Source organism: Acipenser ruthenus, chromosome 12 (assembly GCF_902713425.1).
Source record: "Acipenser ruthenus chromosome 12, fAciRut3.2 maternal haplotype, whole genome shotgun sequence".
NCBI lineage: Eukaryota > Metazoa > Chordata > Actinopteri > Acipenseriformes > Acipenseridae > Acipenser > Acipenser ruthenus.
Genome location: NC_081200.1, coordinates 29,707,181 through 29,723,977, shown reverse-complemented (window position 1 = coordinate 29,723,977; position 16,797 = coordinate 29,707,181). Strand labels below are relative to the sequence as shown.

Genomic DNA, 16,797 nt, shown 5'->3' with positions numbered 1-16,797 from the left:
AATGACTTACCATATATTTTTGATTTTGGTGAAAGCATTAGAACAGGGCAGAATATGGTAGGCTTAAACCAAACAGGATGCATGTAGTGTGGTTTGCCACACAGGACACTGTTTAGTTTAATGCAATGTACCCACAGCGGACATCCATGCACAACCCCCACAAATGAAGAATATAGTGAAACAAGTAAAAGCTGTAGGCCAACTTACAGGAACCAGTTTCCAATACCATTTGGTTGGAGACTTCAGCAGCAAATAAAGCAGCAGAAAAGAAAGGGTGACAGAAAGGAAAATGAAAAACGATTGTCAGAAAATTCAGAGTGATGCGATCAACTTGCAAAGCTTCTGCCAAGCAAGACACGTTATGATTTTTTTTTTTTTTTTTTTAAATCAGTATCATAATATTTATTTACCAAACAGTCCTTTGCAGATTTAAAATAAAAAAAAAAAAAATGCCACAAGCTTTCCTTTTTAGATATTTCTACACAGCTTAACATTTTAGACTCCATGCTGCAGGGTGCCTCTTTTCCAAAGGGGATAACAGCAGTACCCTACAAACAAATTCAGTGCTGCTGTCCATAGCTTCCATATCTTTAAACAACGACAACACCTTCCAATTTGAGGTCAGCAAAATGATGTAGGTTCTATTCGTATTTTACACCTTATTACAGGATACTAGCCAGTTATGGTACTATTCCCGAAGAAGGGAAAGGGTTATTATCAGAGTCCTAAATATGAAGAAACAAATCAAGTTAGCCCTGTGCTGAAGGAATTCCACACCAACACAAAGGACCTCTGTCTCGATTTGAGATGCAGGGGTACAGCGAGCTGAAACAGTTGCCCTGGTCCCCAGCCTGCATTAGGAGCTCACATCTTTTAAACTTTTTAAGCGGCAACATTTCCACAATGCAGCAAAGTATAATGTTATCATGCACACGCATGCCAGCGAACCCTTGTAAAGTTCAATTCTTTAGACAAGCATGACTGCAGTCGATTTTCCATTTGTGTCCACAAAAGCAATGGAATCAACGTTAATATGTGCATGTTCACAAACCTCTTTCATAAGCAGATTATTATAATCTTGTACTGCTACGTGCAGCATTTGTAAAATGGAATACTAGATCGGTACTAAACCACTCTTCATAGAAGCCTCTAAAGGTTGGCGCCACACAGGGCTAGTATCTGAATGAAAAATGTGTCGGGTGCATTTCTATCAAGCAGTTTTAAGTGGCATTATACACACTTCACTTTGTCTAGCTCTGCTGACAAAACAACAAGTTTAGACATGACACACTAATCTAACTTTCCAACTAACTTAATGTAGTTCAAAAGGTCTCCTGACATTTACACACAAAATTAATTGACTTTATATCTAATAAATGTGGATTATAAACTGGAACAACATAAAAATTAAAAAAATTAGTATGTAAAAACATAATATACTGTAAAGCACTGGTGTAGTTGAGGGTATATGCAGGTAAACAGCGTTTACCCACTTCTCATATAAGGGATACAGAGTTTACTCATTTCTACTCGCCTATGCAAATCCTGGGTTAAAAGATATTTTAATGGTGAACGTCTGGTTGTGTTGCTGCACGCGAGACTGACAGCTGAGAGTTCTCAGTCAGAACTGTTGTGCGAGCAGAGGGCGTGGCCACTGGACTGTGTGTTCTATGTGTGTGTGTGTGTGTGTGTGTGTGTGTGTGTGTGTGTGTGTGTGTGTGTGTGTGTGTGTGTGTGTGTGTGTGTGGCGATTGGTTGTTATGCTCTGTTAATGTTCTGTTGTTAGGCACACTGGACCTGCAGGGCAGTGCCTGTAACCTTCATCCTAGCCCGCGAAAGGACGCTCACAGAATTGTTCACGTGAAGCGTAGCGTCTGGGACTGTGACTGTTCACATGATGTGCACCTGCGAGGGAAAATAACTGTAAGGGTTGACTGAGGGCCAATAACAAAATGTATTTGTTCAACTCCACCAATCAGGGAGTTTAACCCCTTTATGGGCTTATAAGAAAATACTTAACAACTGCTTAGTTATTTTTCTGCTTTTCACTCATGGCCCTGTCTTACACAGAAACAGGCAGTTCAGGATTGTGTGGTGGATTCATGATGTGAACCAACTACTGCTCACTTTGGGATAACAGAAAACACCAAACCTATTCTGCTTGTGACGTAAACAGCATTAATTCACACCCTGCATAAAAGGTTAGCTAACTATAAAATATAGTATGCTAACTGTCACTGCTCCCCTCAGCTATACAGCATTGAGCCTCTTCACATCCCAGGTGTTCTATTACATCATCATAATGCTCACCTTGTTGTTCAATGCTCCAATTACAGCCAGGCGTGGTCAGAAAGCACGTAAATGGGATAATATGTGCAACGGATGGATTAGTTGCTATTGCCTAATATGTACAGGCGGCTATAAATTACCATTATGGCTTTTGGGTTTGGTAGTGCCAAAGGCCATCCAAAGGAGGGAAGATTTGCAATATTCTCCCTGCAGATTACAAGCAAGGTCAGGAGAGTTTTACTGCTAAACCCCTTGCTGTCAGGTAGGTGTGTTCAGACCAAGTGAAACATTCTCTCAGTGGGGAAGTGAATGGTGAATTGTGGTCACTTCACAGTACAAGGCTGTGGACTCTTTACCCTTTTGCTCTTGTCAATGTATTGTCCTTTATTAGAGGTCAACACTGGAGAGCCAGCTTCAGTGAAGCAAGCAGTAGCGTTTCTGCAGTGTGACGGGTCAGACTAGCATCACAGCAATAGCACCTTTTTTTTTTTTTTTTTTTCAACTAGCCACTTGAAATGCCTCCTGAACTAAGCAGCTGGTCTGACACATTATATATACACTCTATAAGATGAGTAAACAAAGTGACTTCTGCTCTTCTTGTCGCTGCTACTCCTGCTAAATGTTGTTTTTCTCAGCAAATATGCCCTTGGATATTACCAGTACTCCTGGAAACTAATAACAATCTCAGGGCTTTAAAATATAACAGATAAACTCTAAGTGACCCTGTCTCTTTCACACAATGAGACGTCACATGTGGTACGTTTATTGCGAAGCGCTCACAAAGTTTGCTGCTGAGCCAAGATTATGGGTTCATCTTCGCTCTAAAACAACTATTGTAGATTACCTTGCCTTCAGCAACCAATGCTACTGTGTAAAATACAGTAGATCCCTTTGTTGCATTTGGTTGTAATGTATGGAGAGTTTCAGTTTTGCTGCTGTATAGTAGAAACGTAATATTGCAGTGAATCAGTACTAATTGGGTTTTTACTGTGTGATGACCTCATGGAGCTGGATGGAATGAACCAAAACAGGAGAGGGATTAGTTCTGCTCACACATCAGCTTCAGAGTAACCGAGACATGCTTTTGTTTGAGTCACTGTCTAGACGTTATCAGCAGTTCTCAACAATCTCATGCCAGCAACAATATCATACCGTTATGGAAACATGTTTTGCTCTCTGCTTATCAAAAATTCAGGAGGAAAGCAAACCTCAAAACGGCTCATGCAAATTCTACATTTATCTGCATTACAACCTTTCTGCCACTGGGGGGATTTTTTCTTTTTTTTTTTAAATTTATTTATTTAATTTATTTTTTATTTATTTATTTTTTATTTTTAAAAGAAGCCCACATCCATAGAAAATGTATGCACATTTAGGAAGGCACTATTCATCTTCAACTACTGTATCTTTCTGAGAACCTTGGCTTTGGTATCCATTATCATTGTGCGTGTGTGTGTGTATAATATTATATATATAAAATACACATTATGCTTGAAACATTGGTGAATTTTGAGTAATCTTTACAATAGCCTGCTATAGTCAAATCCCATTTATGAGCTGGAAGAACAATACTGCAACACAAACTATGATCATAAAATCTTACGGTGAGATTAGGAGTTTACTTAGAACTTCTGTTTTGTCTGTGTTGTTTCAAAACAGACTGCTGCAGTGTGAAGCCAGGCAGCGGGGGCTGTAATATCACAGTGACATGTTAGTTCAGGCAAACTTTACAAGTGTTTTTGTTTCCATGGTATCAGGACTGCTAGTGCCAAAGCTACCCTGGTTTAGCTGCGTCTAACACACAACTGGCTCACTAGGAAAGGTGAAAGGTAAAACAGTCACTACAGTTGTGCTAATCCTAAAGTGACTAACTTCGGTTCATAATAGTCTATATTTTATTTCAATTGAGCTCTAACTACGTATTGGTTTCTACTGTACAGTATGTAAACACAGCACTCACTGCCAGTTCAGTTCATGGTCATTATTCTTGGAACATAAGGGTTCAGCAATACTTTTTAATGGCCTGGTTGGAACTACAAATGAAACAGCCCTGAACCTCACTTAACATTAGCCCTATCCCAAAAGTAATATTCAGAAGAGATGCCCATTTATTGTATGCTAATCACATTCCACTCAGATGTTACCTACTTCATCAAATACACAAGTTTCTTATAAATTGGGGTAACAGGGTAACGGTAAAAAAGGCAGTTAGGAACTCGTTTCAAATGAAGTCTGCTCACCGTTGGACCACCAGTCGTGTCTGAACACCGCAATGCTCTCATCTTCTGCTCCTGCATAATTATATCGTTCAAGTGCTCGTTAACCTAAAAAACAAAACAAACAAACAAACAAAAACACTAATATTACAAATCCTAAAACATTTAGGAGAAGAAAAATCCTGTACAGTAATATATGTGAATATGCACAACATTTTACAGTAAGTCAAAACAGACATTTACATAAGCATGTAGTGCCACCTTGGTGCAATAGCAGTAAATATGTGACAAAATACAATCTGAAATATTAACATACTGTGTGTGAGAATCAGAATCTTTTTCAAAGATAAATCATGCAGTTCACCAATATGTTATCATAAACGATTCAGACAAGCATAGTCTATTAGCCGAGCACGACAGCTACATTAGTTATCCACTTTGCCCAGTGTACTGCAGAGAAAGGATCTTAGAAAACAATTTAGAAGATCAAACAACTTCAATACTGATTTTATGCCATTATATTTATACATTCATTATTATTTTTATTTTTGTTTCAAAACACTCAATTTAAATTCTTGAAATGCCTCCAGATGTTTTATTCAAGTGTCTGCAATCAATGCAATCCAGGTATGATTACATCCTAGCATTTAAAATAAACTTTAATTATAACCCAGACTCAAAGAGCTTGATTATCAAAGAAATAATGTGCCATTGAGTCTCTGTGAGTTTATTGCATGCCTCTTCAAGCATTCAAGGCCAACATATTTAAAACTCATTTTTGCATTTAACCCTAATTGGCTGCCTGTTCAGGCACGATCGACAATTCAAGGTGTACACTGATGCACCACTGATATCTTAACTCCACCCATGTGCCATGTTCATAAACTGGCACACAGTGTAAATCCAAGTTTGTCTTCGGCTAGTCTTGAACTGTAATCTTTCTGCTTAGAATTCATTGGTGGTAATGATTGCCATTAGCAAGTTTTGTGGTTGCTATTACAAGACTTCAAAAAACACTTCAGAAAATAACTTGTGTACCTCTGGTTTCGAGTGATAATCAGGCTGTACCCCATCACATATCCAAATTCACATCATGGTTAATGTGCTTTTGCAATTAACTAAAATGTATTGTCTTTCTGACGCAACAGGAAATAAACATTAATTAATTAATTAATTAATTAATTAATTAATTAATTAATTAATAAATATGAATCTAGCACCTATAACCTTCTCCTGCAAGTAAGCAACACCAGAATGTTACGTACCTTATTCATCCAGCTCATGACAGCATCCTCAGTGTCGTATGGCAGATCTGTGTCTGTGAGGGCTGAATACTTCTGAACACAAGCAACCACCTTCTCCACACTCACCATCTCCACTGTGTAAGCCATCATCAAAGTGTCAATCACGGCTAAGTGAGCACTCTGCAAAATAAAAACAAAAAAACCAAAACACACAACAGCCTTTAAAATATGCTCTAAACACTGTAAACCACCCCATGACATTGCATGTGCTGGTTTGTTACTCACAGACACCTGCATTAGATGAGTGATCTAAAGCATAACTGTACAGACAGAGGCTCCTGTTTTTTTTTTTTTTTTTCCAGGAACACAACTTGCTTTCTCATTCAACTGTCTGTGTCAATAACTTTGCTTGGATGGCTGCACAGAAAACAGCATTTTAATACCGTTGGGCTGCACATAAACTAAAGCTTGCAGGACAAAGAAACAAACAAAATAAACAACATATTTTAATGTAAAATATTGACAGGGTAGGATAATACAGTGGATCATTAAAAAGCTATATATCACTTACTGCAATATCGTAACAGTACAGCTGCTGCTGCTGTCTTCACTGCTTACCAGACACAGTATAATTGGAAGCTGTGTCACTGTGTTAACAAACCCCTAAATGAAGTGGAGTCACCTGCATTAATTACAGATGGCATTTCAGTGGTTATTAGTGCTTCAGTGCTGTTCAAATGGTGTTAAAACCAGGGTTATTGGAAGTCATCTTTTGGAACACAGCGAATACATAACTGTTAATGCAGCAACACCCACCCACTGAAACCCACGCAGAGAAGATAGAGTGATACAACCGTGTCCATTGAGTCACCAACAAGTCCAGCTTTACAAGCATGCATACCTCCTCCATACAAACACGACAGACAAGATACTACATCCATCCAGTCCTCGAATGCAATTAACACAAAGCTCTGAAGCTGGACATGAATTAAGCTCATAAAAACAGAGCCATTTTCTACATACAACAGTCTGTCATTTGCCATTGTACTTCATTTTCTGACTGGCTGTTGAGTTTAAACATGAAGCCATTCAACGGAATAAAATACGATTTTTTATATTTGAATACCAAAGTTCTCCAATCCTGACTGTACAGGAAATACATTCCCCTTCACCCCGGCTGAAATGTGCTCTGGTGGCGTGAAGTCAATATCATTGATAACATGTGGGAAACAGTTTACTTAGAATTAGCTGTTTAAACTTTTATGTCCTCCAGATCATTTGATCTGGAGGACACAGAAGTCTGTAAAGTCATGTGGCACGTTTATTTTAACTTTACAATAACAATGCTTAAGCATAAGTAATAATTGTTGTGCTATAATTAAGCAATGTTAAAACCTGCCTGCCCTGAACAGCACTGTAAAGACATATTCACCTCGATCTCCTCACAGCAGTGCAGTGTTTTGACATTTCTTTAACTAAAATTTGATTCAGTAAAAGAATGTGCACTGTTTTTCTTCACAAATTACAAAGAATAATAATCTTAATATTTAAATATATGTAAGGGATCATGTACAGTTACATCTCATATTTTCCCCTTCTTTGAATGAAGAATTACGTTGTTTCTTATTCACTTTCTTCTTATTTTTTTTGCCATTCAGAAGAAATAAAAATGCGCTGGTGACAATTTGGAGTAACCAGGCTTGAGAATCTTGCCCTCATTTCTTAGAAGAGGAAATGTATTGCAGTCCTACAGCATGCTTTAGAGAGTGAAGCTTCTTTTAAAGATGCTGTCTGTTCCTGCAAGTATTCCTTTCAATAAATACATTCAAGGGCTGTTGCGGTTACACCCAAACGACAGCTCTGATTAATAAATGCTCCTTTTTTAACATTCTTAGTGCAAACCTGAGATGCCAGTTAAGAAGGATCAGTACATGAACACATTTATATTTCAGAAAGCTGTATTGACATTCCCTACTGAGAGAATTTAAATGTTACGAAAAAGCCATGCTGAATACACCCTAGAAAGCAGATTAGTGTGTTGCAGGCTAAACTTTTGTTCGAAAATATAAAACACTATGTAATAACTTAATTTCATAACAAGCTTCTGCATACTTGAAAGCGAAATTTCATAAAAAACTGTCTCAATTTCTTTCATTAGCATTAATTTGAATTCCAACGGTTTCCTCACACTAAACCAACTGCCTGAATTTTCAAAACATATATTCAGCCCAAGAATGGATACTGCTTCCCAAAAATGGCTCTATTGTTGTCATGGTTATCTGATGTCGCAAGAATGAAGACATTTATGTGACTCACACTCATCTCGCTGCATCCACCTCACCCTGAAAAATATAAGACACCAGCAGAAAAAGACTGCAGGGTTCCATAATTTCTGATACTGATTCATCTTAGCATGTTTTCCATTCAGATGTATACATACATTTATGAGCTCAACAGTTTTAAGACAAAGGAGCTTGTTTTCTTAGGTTTGGAAATAACTTTACTGGAGGACGCTATAATTCACTAGTTTGCAGCCACAGTACTATCAAAATTTGATTGCCCAGTCAGTCCTATGCCTCGCCTAAAATTAATTAAATTGGTTTTCCATCTGGACAGTACTGTGGTATAAATCCACCGCTTACCCATGTAAAATATAGGATCATTATCTAAATGATGAATTTACAGTTAAATGGTACACTATACACTGACATGGTCAGCTTTACATTTAGATTGCATATTTAGAACCTAGACGGGAAACCCTGGACTAGGATGTCTCTCCGTGGTTGACTAAGGCCTCCCATGTAACTGCACTGCACTGTAATGAACACACAACACCTCTGCTGACAGTCATTTTCCTTTTTTTCCCCTCCCTCGCAGTTAAATCCGCTCATTTGGTTGCGTAAGAAGCTTACTAGGATATTTCGGTGAATCAAGAGGTTGAATGTAATCTGAATGAGCTGTCTGAATGTAATTCACTAACTGGGAAGCCTCTCCCCAATTTGGAATGCCGAATTATTATTTGTATCCCGGTTCACCACTGCAACCCCCTGGCGACTCAGGAAACAGAGGCTGGAACACTCGTCCTCCGAAAACGTGCTCTTGCCAATCTGTCATTTTTCGCACTGTGGATACACAGCGGGGCCACCAGACCTATAGTGCCGGAGGATAACACAGATCTGATGGCTCCACTACAGAAGCGCAGGCGCCCTATAGGCCACAGGGGTCGCTGGTGCGAGGTGAACCGTGGATTCTCCCTATCCGGGTGGCGCTCGGCTAATTGTGCACCGCCCCCTAGGAACCCCCGGTCACGATCGGCAGTGACATAGCCTGGATTCGAACCTGCGATCTCCAGGCTATAGGGCACATCCTGCACTCCATGTGGAGCGCCTTTACTGGATGCGCCACTCGGGAGCCCTTAAGATGAGCTTTTGTATTTAGCTTGCAATGTATTATACAAAGTGGTGTCTGTCTATTTAGGCACTCCTTTCATTCTTCAAAATACCGGAGAGAACATTGGAAGGTGAGCAGCTCTCTGTCAGGACATACAGTACCACAGAATGATCCAACAGAACCGCAGACATTATTTTATATAATTACTACAGAGTGTAATATAGTCAGTCAGTCAGTGCCTTGTTTAACAGGTGCAAACTGGAGCAAAAGCTGAGTAAATGTGAACTTAAAACTCTGCACTCCTTTGCAGGCCTTTAATTGTTCCTGCAGTGGTGAGCAGAGAGCTCAACAATAGGAACTAATCACATTCGCAGTCCAGTGCCAAAGTCTTGCAGCTCCGGTAGCCAATCGTGCTGCAGTGCCCAGACAGCAAGAAGAGGCTGCACACGCTGCAGGAAGTGACCAAAGAACTAGTCAATGAATAAACAATTAACTGGACAGAACTACATTGATGGACAAACACTACACTGTTTTTGCATTTGCTCTACCTTGTTCTTTTAAGTGTGAACAGCGGTTTTCTGGGTAGGAATTCAATTAAATATTCAGATTAAAAGTATTAATAGTTGATCCACAATTATAACAAGATCATTTTTAAAATGCGAAATAACACATTTAAAAAATGATGGAACCTGTTATGAAGCAAGGCACAAAAATGTAATGTTTTTAAAACTAGCAGAAAAATATTCAGATACATTTTCTTCCTGCAACTCAGCTTACAGTTGCAAGTTTTACATCATTAAAATTAATTTTGGTCATCTCAGAAAATGTACTTGCTTCAAAATAGGATTGACTTATTTGAAGAAAATCTGTTCAGGCTTAACTATATACGGGGGGAAAAACATATTGTTCTGGGTTGATTTTTTTTATCTGTATTTCTCCATCAGGGATGCATCATTAAATAAAGACTTGTTGCATTATAATAACATGCAGACCCCATCTTGGCAGCAGGACAGACACAATAAAGTTCCATCTGTTCTGTTCTGTTGCTGTTTGACGGGGAGCTGGCTTGCTGAATGAAGATGCTTGTATTTTCAGAGCAAAGGGACCGGCGCTCTGGGCAAACAGCTCTCCTTGTTTGTTTAGAGAGTAAGATGGGAGTGTCTCGCACTGTGAGCCGCATTCCAGACGTGCCAGGACCCAGGAGGCATGTGACGTTTGGTTTTATTCTTGCTCACAACATACTGTATAAGAAGTCACCTGAACATTACCACTTTGTGGAAAGTCATTTGGGTGTTGTTTACATGTGTAATTATATACTACTAATGTAGGCTTTGTTTAAAAAAAGATGTCAACATTTTTTACTGCATTACTTATAGAATTGAATAGGGTATTTACTGTACCAGGGCAAACTGCCCATTAAATGACCAACTTAAAAGAAACAGTATCATGTGATACACAATGTGACATACACATTATTTGTGCTATATGGGGGGTAACTCATATTGTTTTAATTTAATCTACATATAAATTCCATTGTCATAGTTATCATTTTAGAGCTACTGTACAGTATTTTAATGATTATTCTAAACAAGACAGTCTTCCTTCTTGCATGAGCAGCAGGTACTGTAACCATGGAAACTCTGCACTGTGGGTGTAGAACAGGCGAGGCTGTCATTGTGCCCTACGGCAGGGGAGGGAAGGTATTTGGCTTTCCCTTCCTTCATTAATATTGCAGAGGTCACCACATTTCAATCTTGCATTAATACCTGTGCTTAAAATAGAAAGAATCACAAATGCTTTGAACTGTACCATTTCACATAGACTTCCTCTACACAAACTGTAACAACCTTATTCGCTTTACCAGCACGAGATGAGCATACTGATGATGGCTATCGGCAGCTTTCTGTGGAGCTTCTAAAGTCAGTATTTTGTGTGAACTGTTGCAGAATACAAGCGTGGAAATGAAGAGAGAAAGAGTAGGCATTCAATACAAAAATTCCACTGGTTTATGATGCTCTTAACCACGGAAAATACCACAGAATACTCTGATAATAATGATCCAGTTAAGTGACACTCCACTAGTTTCTATAGCAACCATGTATTATACCTGGTACAACATTCATAATGTTAAGTATTGCATCTTTTATGAGGAATTGACTTTAGCACAGTATTAATAATTCAGCTCTTTCAGCAAGTTACTACAGCGAGACTACCCAAGATAACTAATTCAATGCATTATGTTAAATCCTAGTACTGTGTACGACTGCCATAATAACTGCATTTATAAATCAGCCATGCATTTGTTAACAATTTTCACATCCATAGTTGTACTCCATACAGATTGCTGGCATGTGTTGTTAATCTGCAGTTTTCCACAAAACCATATACAGTAACTGGCTGACCTGGTGCTACCATTGAAAAAGCTCAACACTGTTTTAGCAAATACAACTATATTGAAGTCAGTTTCTGATGAGAAATAATTCCAATCATATGAAAACCCTTTCTTCCGAGTAGGATTGCCCACAGAATGAGAGAATACTTCAATGTCAGAGTATGCACTGTTAAGATTTGTATGCTCTTTGTTTGGAAATGTGTTTGTACAACAAGCACATAAACAGTAAAATTGAGTCCCTGCAAATCCCACTGAATATTACTGTACAGCAGCTGTCAACTTCAAAGAATGCTTGTTCATAGAAGTAGGTCAATCTGCATGCTGTTGTATTCCATGACGCAAAATACATTATTTATTTTGTGTTGTCTAATGCAATAACTGTACAGGTCAGGAAGTGTCCTCCACAGATGGGAGGGTTAACTGACAGGGAAATAATGCATTAAACTACCTTATAAATGTGAAAGGACTTGTGCCTGCTACTGTTCAAGTGAAATACAGCATATCTCAAATATTCTTAACCAACACCACTGAATATTTAAGATATTAGATAACCGATCAAAAATGTTTGATCTAATATCTATATTCACAGAGTTACACAAGCTACAGTATTTTTTTTTATTATACAGTTGTATTTTTTTCTTTTAAAACAAGCAAAGCTGTCACCCTCCCAACTCCCGGGCCCCTCCAACCTCCCAACCCCCGGGCCCCTTCACCCTCTGGGCCTCTCCACCCTCCCAACCCCCGGTCCTCTCCACCCTCCTCATACAATGAAACAGACCTGGACTTGCCTTTATATGGCTGCAGTTGTTCAGGCTGGACTAAACCTCTGTGTTAACATTTCGCATATATAAATTTTACACTCATTCATAAAACAACAAAAAAGAAACACAGAGAGCCTATTATGTTGATGAAATTTTAAATTAAAAAAAACACAAACCAATGTTTTCTGAGTGATTCACGCACTAATTGTTACAAAAATAAAATATAGGTCACTTTCCCATTGTAAAAATAAAATGGTACAAAAAATCCAATTTAAAAACAACAAACATTTTATAATGAAAAAATACAAAGGGGTCATTTGGCAAAAAATAAATATTCAGGGTATTTTTTTCTTTTTACTAAACTCGGTTACACACCACTGACTAATACATAGATTAGACTACAGACTTAAATACAACCTTAGTGATACAAGAGCACAAATGAGCAATGTCAGTGAAGGGACAAACCTCGAAATATAAACTTCGTCAGGCAATGGAGAGTGCTCTGCATTATTGATGAACAGCTGGCTGTACATAATGTTAGATGTTTACATTTGAGAGACACTATATTAGTTTCACAGTTCTTAATTTACAGTTGCAAAGGATTTACAGTTGTTATGGTGCATTGCTGGACACTCAGGGGAAAAAAAGATATGCTGTTTTTAAGCATACATATTCTAACTTCTCAAGACTGTGTTTTGTTCACTATTATGTTATCTCCTATTCGTTTCATAATGTAGGGAGCTGCTACTTGAACCATGTCATAGCTACTTGCTCAGTTTGTTTTTTTTTTTTTTTTGGTGCAAGAATTTGTGTTCATTTTTAGTGTTGGTGTTTTGGGGGGGAAAAAAATAACAGTGACACTGCCAGCGAACACGTGTGATTGAAAGTTCTGGAAGCGCGGTCATATTGAGCTCAGTCTAACAGCATCCCTCCCTAAGTTTGCCCGTTATTAACCAGCTGGGCAGCAGTATGGAGTAGTGGTTAGGGCTCTGGACTCTTGACCGGAGGGTCGTGGGTTCAATCCCAGGTAGGGGACACTGCTGCTGTACCCTTGAGCAAGGTACTTTACCTAGATTGCTCCAGTAAAAAAACAACTGTATAAATGGGTAATTGTATGTAAAAATAATGTGATATCTTGTAACAATTGTAAGTCGCCCTGGATAAGTGCGTCAGCTAAGAAAATAATAATAATAATAATAAATAATAACCAATGATACAGTATGTCTTTCTCGTGGCTTACTGCTGGGAGGTGCACAGTAAAAAGAATGGCAACAATAATACAATGTGGTAATGAGTCATTTTCTCGCAGGATGAGATTAGACAGAATTCAACTGAATGTGACGGAACAGGCCAGGTGACGCTGAGCAAGTTTGTGAGTGGGTTGTAGATCAGATGTGCAGGTGCTGACGGACACCAGCGGCAATGAAGGGCAGGCTTAGAGGCAACTTTTGCCGTAAGTTTTTTTCAATTTGCGGCAAGCAGCTTGGGCACATCCGACAATTGCCGCCGGTTATTTTGCACCTTGCAACTAGTTAACAATGAAATAATTTTTTTTGCCATTAAAGCTCAACCTTCATGTTCAATGTTTGTATTTTTTCTTCCATTTCCTACATTCTTCACTAAAATGAGTCTCCTGTGCACAACTTTACTGACTGTCCAGCTTGTTTGCATTCCACAAACCAGGTGCTCCAAGTGCTCTTTTATTCTAGTGGGGCTGGTGTTTGTTTACACGCATGCTCAAGGTTAAAAGGAAATTCTACTTTATGCTACTGTAAACTTCACTTGGAGCAAGCAAATATACCAATAGAAATATTATTTAATTAACAAGGTGAGATTCCATTTATGACCTCATCACTGTGGTGGTCAGGTGATAAGGACAGGTGCTCCTACAGGGTTTCTGGCTCTGTAAAGCTTATCCATATAACAGTACTTTTCATTTTAGATCTTGGACCAATCTGGATTTGTTCCCCAAGTATTTCCACTGATATCTGCACAGCTGTCAAGTACAACTCCAGGCCTGAGAAGCTACAGTTTAGAGGATGCTGATCACTCTTGTGGAGTGTCACATGAAAAGGTTTTTTTTTTTTTCTTTGTGAAACCAATGAGTGCTGCATGCATTGCAAGGTAAATGGTCTTCAGCATATCTGGCTCCAAGCAGAGATCTCTGGGTCCAAGGAACACAGGTTCAGAATCCTGCTACTGGGAATGAGAATATTGTAACCCTCATTTTGTATCTCTGGAATATGTATAAAAAAGTAAAAACTACTACAATTAAAAAAGCTCACACGGCATTTAGCCAAACATACCCTAAAACCACACCTTTTGGTTCTAAGACGAGATTCATCAGAAGACTTAAAAAGAACAAACAACAGGATTATGCTGTTCCTCTTGCAGCATCAACCAGTCCCTGCTTGCTTTGTAAACACCACGGTACAATCCTCGAATGGTGTTATTTTAAATAAGGTGCCTCTCCTGTACATACAAAACCATCCAACGAAGAGTCACTATTACACTGTTTACTTTTACATTGTTTAGCTTTCATTTTTCAGTGGGAACCTTTTTGTGTTATCAGAGCTTTATGTACTGCATGAGAGAAAAAGGTTACAGAATTATATCCCTAAAACAATGCTACAACCATTCTGTATTTCTACATGTATTCCTTTATACATTCAACCCCTTTGGATTCTAGAATGCCAGTGGCTGCCCTTCTTTTAGATTCTTAGAAAGCCTGTTGGAACCCAAACTTGGCAACACCAAAAAAGGCTCCCACCAATCCCACCATAGGATTTGAATTGTGCCTAGAGCAACAGAAGTCAGAGCTAAACTCCTTAACTGATCCGGACATGCTTAATCATACCAGGAATGCTACACAGTTTCAAACACAAATCCAGGACCAGTCTCCACAGAAAGTTTCTAATGTGCCACCAGTCAGACAACAAACAACTGTGGGAATAAAAACACTACAAAGTAGGCACTTCAAGGGCAGATAGAATCCACTGGTGACCTAAACAAATGGACTGTTACCGAGTTTAAGGACATCCCTATCGGTCTGCTACAGAGGAGTCTTCACTGAATTACTGTATGACAATCAACAGACTAAAATAACATGAAAGCCCTTAGATTCTTCATTCTATACACATTGACACATGTAGATCCAGCATAAATCATACAGAAAATGCTATTCTCAAGTCAAGCAATTACTTGCATCAACCAAGCTCCACAAGGGATACCATTTAGCCCTAAATAACTCAGAAATAATTTGCTGTGGTGTTATTTTGTCAGCTCTACTTTCTCAACACATTTATACACCTGAGACTCAGTTCTTTCAAACTATGCCTATTGATGTACACTGCACGGTCTATATGTAAAATAGGTCACAGCACGGGAGCAATGCTCAATATTTTAAATCTGATCTCAAGTAGGGACCTCGTACTGTTTTTCAACGGTGATGGCTTTTTAAAATTTCCACTTACAACACTTCTGGAGTTTATTTAGGTGGGCGAGTATTAAAACATATGGACAGACCACAGACAGATCTCGAATGGTGTTATTTGAAATAAGATTTTCCCACAATAAGTTCTTATAGGCTATTTTTCCAGATCACATCCAATGGATTGCAAATTCAAATCTCTATGTTTTTCAATGTTCACAGCATGGTACACCACCTGAGCAATTTATATATTTTAATTTAAGGTGACAATTTAAAACAACCAACCAAGCATATTAGATTTATCTTGTCAGTTCCTGGAGAGAACCAAAAACTGAAGCCTTTCCTGCCAAACCCATGCAATCTATTACAAATACAGACACAAACCTAATGGGAAGCTGTTCATTACACCAGTGGTAGAGCCCCTGGAGACCTGCCTGACAGACACACGGGTGGCATATCCATTTCCCTCTAATATAACCAAGCTAAGAGACGTTCTGCTTTTCTGCTGTTAAATATTATTATTATTATTATTATTTATTTTTTAGCAGACGCCCTTATCCAGGGCGACTTACAATTGGTACAAGTTATCACATTATTTTTTACACACAATTACTCATTTATACAGCTGGGTTTTTTACTGGAGCAACCTAGGTAAAGTACCTTGCTCAAGGGTACAGCAGCAGTGTCCCCTACCTGGGATTGAACCCACGACCCTCCGGTCAAGAGTCCAGAGCCCTAACCACTACTCCACACTGCTGCCCACCTTTATTACCTTTATTGCCACTGACACAGGGAGAGCTCTCGAGCAGCACAAGATTCACCAGACAAGGACCGTTTCATACTGTGGTTGCCGATACTTTTATTGGAAAAAAATTGATCTGGTCATACACAGGTTCAAAACCAGAAACAAAAGGGCACCCAGCCTTTCTGTCAATATTTTAGAAGGTTCTGTAAAATATAGCGTTACACGTCCCCACGTGTTGTTACAACTGTTTACATTTTTTTTTTCCCCCACTGTTAACATCCTGACAACTTTTTACAGTTATAACTTTAAAGTCTGTTTCAAACCTCTTTT

General features: G+C 38.7%; 1 protein-coding gene across 8 annotated transcripts in view; it reads right to left on the bottom strand.

Moving 5' to 3' along the window:
• Nucleotides 1-16,797, bottom strand: part of LOC117417114 (calmodulin-regulated spectrin-associated protein 2-like) — a 54,580-nt gene that overhangs the window by 23,817 nt on the left and 13,966 nt on the right. For 5 of the 8 annotated variants that reach the window (XM_059034782.1, XM_034028917.3, XM_059034783.1 and 2 more), the window contains exons 3-5: nucleotides 5,771-5,929; nucleotides 4,530-4,613; nucleotides 208-240 (exon numbers count right to left, since the gene is read on the bottom strand). In XM_059034782.1, the coding sequence (XP_058890765.1) occupies nucleotides 208-240; nucleotides 4,530-4,613; nucleotides 5,771-5,929 (276 nt within the window). The remainder of the gene's footprint in view (nucleotides 1-207; nucleotides 241-4,529; nucleotides 4,614-5,770; nucleotides 5,930-16,797) is intronic. The other 3 variants (XM_034028919.3, XM_059034784.1, XM_034028921.3) reach the window with 1 other exon arrangement.